The 3,793-nt window shown below is 35.7% G+C and overlaps 1 protein-coding gene across 1 annotated transcript; it reads right to left on the bottom strand.

Moving 5' to 3' along the window:
- Window positions 1-881: 881 nt before the first annotated feature.
- LOC108680264 lies at window positions 882-3,452 on the bottom strand (the record flags this gene model as incomplete). Its single annotated transcript, XM_018169062.2, has 3 exons — window positions 3,226-3,452; window positions 2,179-2,366; window positions 882-964 (listed from the first exon to the last, which is right to left on the bottom strand). Coding segments are annotated over exons 1-3 (416 nt in total), but the record flags the coding sequence as incomplete, so codon positions are not given.
- Between the last annotated feature and the right edge of the window lie 341 nt (window positions 3,453-3,793).

A 3,793-nucleotide genomic window follows, 5' to 3' on the forward strand; every position in this document is an offset into this window, starting at 1 on the left:
CACCTGCCAGCTGAAGGATACATCACACATCACCTGCCAGCTGAAGGATACATCACACATCACCTGCCAGCTGAAGGATACATCACACATCACCTGCCAGCTGAAGGATACATCACACATCACCTGCCAGCTGAAGGATACATCACACATCACCTGCCAGCTGAAGGATACATCACACATCACCTGCCAGCTGAAGGATACATCACACATCACCTGCCAGCTGAAGGATACATCACACATCACCTGCCAGCTGAAGGATACATCACACATCACCTGCCAGCTGAAGGATACATCACACATCACCTGCCAGCTGAAGGATACATCACACATCACCTGCCAGCTGAAGGATACATCACACNGCACAAATATTATTATAAGTTCAACCCTGGCATGGTTGTACAAATATTATAAGTTCAACCCTGGCATGGTTGTACAAATATTATTATAAGTTCAACCCTGGCATGGTTGCACAAATATTATTATAAGTTCAACCCTGGCATGGTTGCACAAATATTATTATAAGTTCAACCTTGACATGGTTACACAAATATTATTATAAGTTCAACCCTGGCATGGTTGTACAAATATTATAATAAGGTTCAACCCTGACATGGTTACACAAATATTATAAGTTCAACCCTGGCATGGTTGTAAAAATATTATTATAAGTTCAACCCTGACATGGTTACACAAATATTATTATAAGTTCAACCCTGGCATGGTTGCACAAATATTATAATAAGGTTCAACCCTGACATGGTTACACAAATATTATTATAAGTTCAACCCTGACATGGTTACACAAATATTATAAGTTCAACCCTGGCATGGTTGTACAAATATTATAGGTTCAACCCTGGCTTGGTTGTACAACATCTCACGTATAGACAGGAGCTCGGGTTGAGGCAGCAAGGTGAGCAAAAGCGTCCCAGATGCAAGACGTCACGAGCTGGTCTGTCATAGCCTGGACAAAAAAACTAAGTATTAATGTCATGCGTTTCCTTGAATAACTAATTCGAATAAATTTAAAAACATAGAAAATGACACAAAAATTTAACATGTATTTACAGGAAATGGTTCGGAGTCCAGCTCCATCGTCAGTTCGAAGATTCTAAAATGCAAGTACAATCAATAGTCTAAATTAGAAGAAAAAACGAAAATAAAATCTGAATTTATAAATAGGGTGTTAATAACATCCAAAAAAGCACGAATAAAGCTACAATATTCGAAGTCAAGCATTAAAATGCATGATAATGCATGGTTATAATTCGAATTGTTGGGAAAGATGCACGACGACCACCGAAAACATATGTTCGCAATCCGCATTCCTGTGACACTTCAAATAAATTGCGCAAAATGTTTTTTAAAGTTGTCGCGTATCGATGCCATTCTGTAAAAAGATTCAGCGTCAACTAAAAAAAATTTACGAAACGCGGTAGTTGATGAGTTTAATCTGAAGAAAACTGAATTAATGTCGGCTTAACATATGAGGCCGATGTTATATATACTGCATACGCTGTCTCTTATACACATCTAGATGTGTATAAGAGACAGTATATATACTGCATACGTACATAACAATATTAGTATAACAATTAATTTCGGATAAGATGTTTTTTAGGGTATGATTGCTAAGACAAACGCACACACTACCCTATTTTGTGTAAAAATGTTATTTTATGCAACTGTCAACCCAATAATTAGGTTGACCTCCGATACGTATTGTTGGATTAATCAAGATTATAATTATTAGTATCTAAATTCGATTGCATCTAAAGGTAATTCTATTAAGGTTAGACTTACAATTAAAATGCACGGCCATGGTCCACAGGTTTAAATGTTTAACCTAATTAGAAATAACTAGCTTTAAAACAACTATTCGTTGATAGGTTCAATACAAAACATAAATAAACTAGCTTTAAAACAACTATTCGTTGATAGGTTCAATACAAAACATGAATAAACTAGCTTTAAAACAACTATTCGTTGATAGGTTCAATACAAAACATAAATGAAGTAGCTTTAAAACAACTAGTCGTTGATAGGTTCAATACAAAACATAAATAAAGTAGCTTTAAAACAACTAGCCGTTGATAGGATCAATACAAAACATAAATAAACTAGCTTCAAAACAACTAGTCGTTGATAACATCAATACAAAACATAAATCCCAGCCACCTCAGTCATCTGTAGGAGCAGTTCGTCTAGGTTATCCTTGGCAGTAGGAGAGTAGTAGTAGGAGTGTAGGACGTGCGAGATCTCGTGTGTAGAGGTTATGTTAGGCCAGAGGCTGCCTAGCAGGTACACCGTCGCTTCGTCGTGTACCTGAGACGCGCTCCCGGGGTTCCGTGCGAACAGAATAGTCGCTTCAATAAAGAAAAAGGTTATTAATAATTTAATAATTAATAAAATATAACAAAACAAGGTTTATAATGATAAAAATAATAAGAAAAGTTAATGTGCCGTGTTTAAAGACGCGCTCCCGGGTTTGCGTGCGAACAGAATCGTCGCTTCATAAAGAAAAACTATTATTTTAGCTCCTAAAGAAAGCAAATGTTTGATTATTGTTAAACGTATCAGAAGATTTCTTCAATATATCCGTTCATGTAAGATGGAAAAAAAAGTTTTCAAAGTACAGGAAAATCATCGTAGATATCTTCCCGATGAAAAAGCATCTGCACTTTCATAATCGTTATTAGTTACTTTATTAACATGTTATTTTATTATAACACTTCTCTTCAACTTCACTTGTTGTTGTTTGTTTGTCTGCCACAAATCTTATTATCGATATTTAACACACTTCTACCTCTCCAATCGATCCGAAATTTTGCACACTTGCGTAAAGTTGGAGACAATGCATGAATCAACTGACAGAGTAATTTTGAAAATAAAATAAAAAATTCAAATATAAAAAAAAGTTTTGCATATTAAAAAAAATTTGAGACTAATTTTTTGAATAGTTGAAAGTAAAATTAGAAATGCATTGTACATTTTTAACATCAGAGACACTGCATTCTTTAGAAGATTTGTCTTTGAAAATTAATTTTTAAACGCATATTATTTTAGTTGATGCTATTCGGCAAATGGAATGGTTCATAAATAACAACTTCAGTATCTTGGGTTCATGTGCGCACCAACTCTTAAAATTGCATACATCCAGTTATGGTCACTTAAGTTTTCCATTATTTTAATTATAGCCTCTAAAAATTTGACCACGAAACTTACTGAGTGCAAAGAGGATGCCCTCGTCACGGGTGCTGCCCCCCAGCACGGGCACGGGTGATGCGGGGGGACGGGCCATCAGCTCAGACACGGGCGCGGGCAAGAACGGGTCGTCCCGTAGGTAGACGTCAACCACGGGCCGGTACATGAAGGGCCAGTACACGTACCGCTACAGCAATGAGTTGAAATGAATATATGTTTAAATTAAATTTTATGTATATAATACCTACCATAATATATTATATTAAAATATTAAATAGTAAAAATAATATGATATAATATAACATGATATAATTTAGTAATTTTGAAAATAATTATCGTACGATACACAATAATAACATATATACCTATAAAAAATTTGTGAATTTAAACTATAATACGTAGTGACCGTTTAGATAAAAAAAAACAACCAAAAGAACGTTAAAATGTGTGCTGCGGAAATACCTCTAATTCTGCACTCGGGATTGAAAATAAATAAAAAAACACCTGCACCACGAACACACCTGCACCACGAACACCTGCACCACGAACACCTGCACCACGAACACCTGCACCACGAACACCTGCACCA

The sequence above is a fragment of the Hyalella azteca genome, unplaced genomic scaffold, assembly GCF_000764305.2.
Source record: "Hyalella azteca isolate HAZT.00-mixed unplaced genomic scaffold, Hazt_2.0.2 contig3972, whole genome shotgun sequence".
Classification (NCBI taxonomy): Eukaryota; Metazoa; Arthropoda; class Malacostraca; order Amphipoda; family Hyalellidae; genus Hyalella; species Hyalella azteca.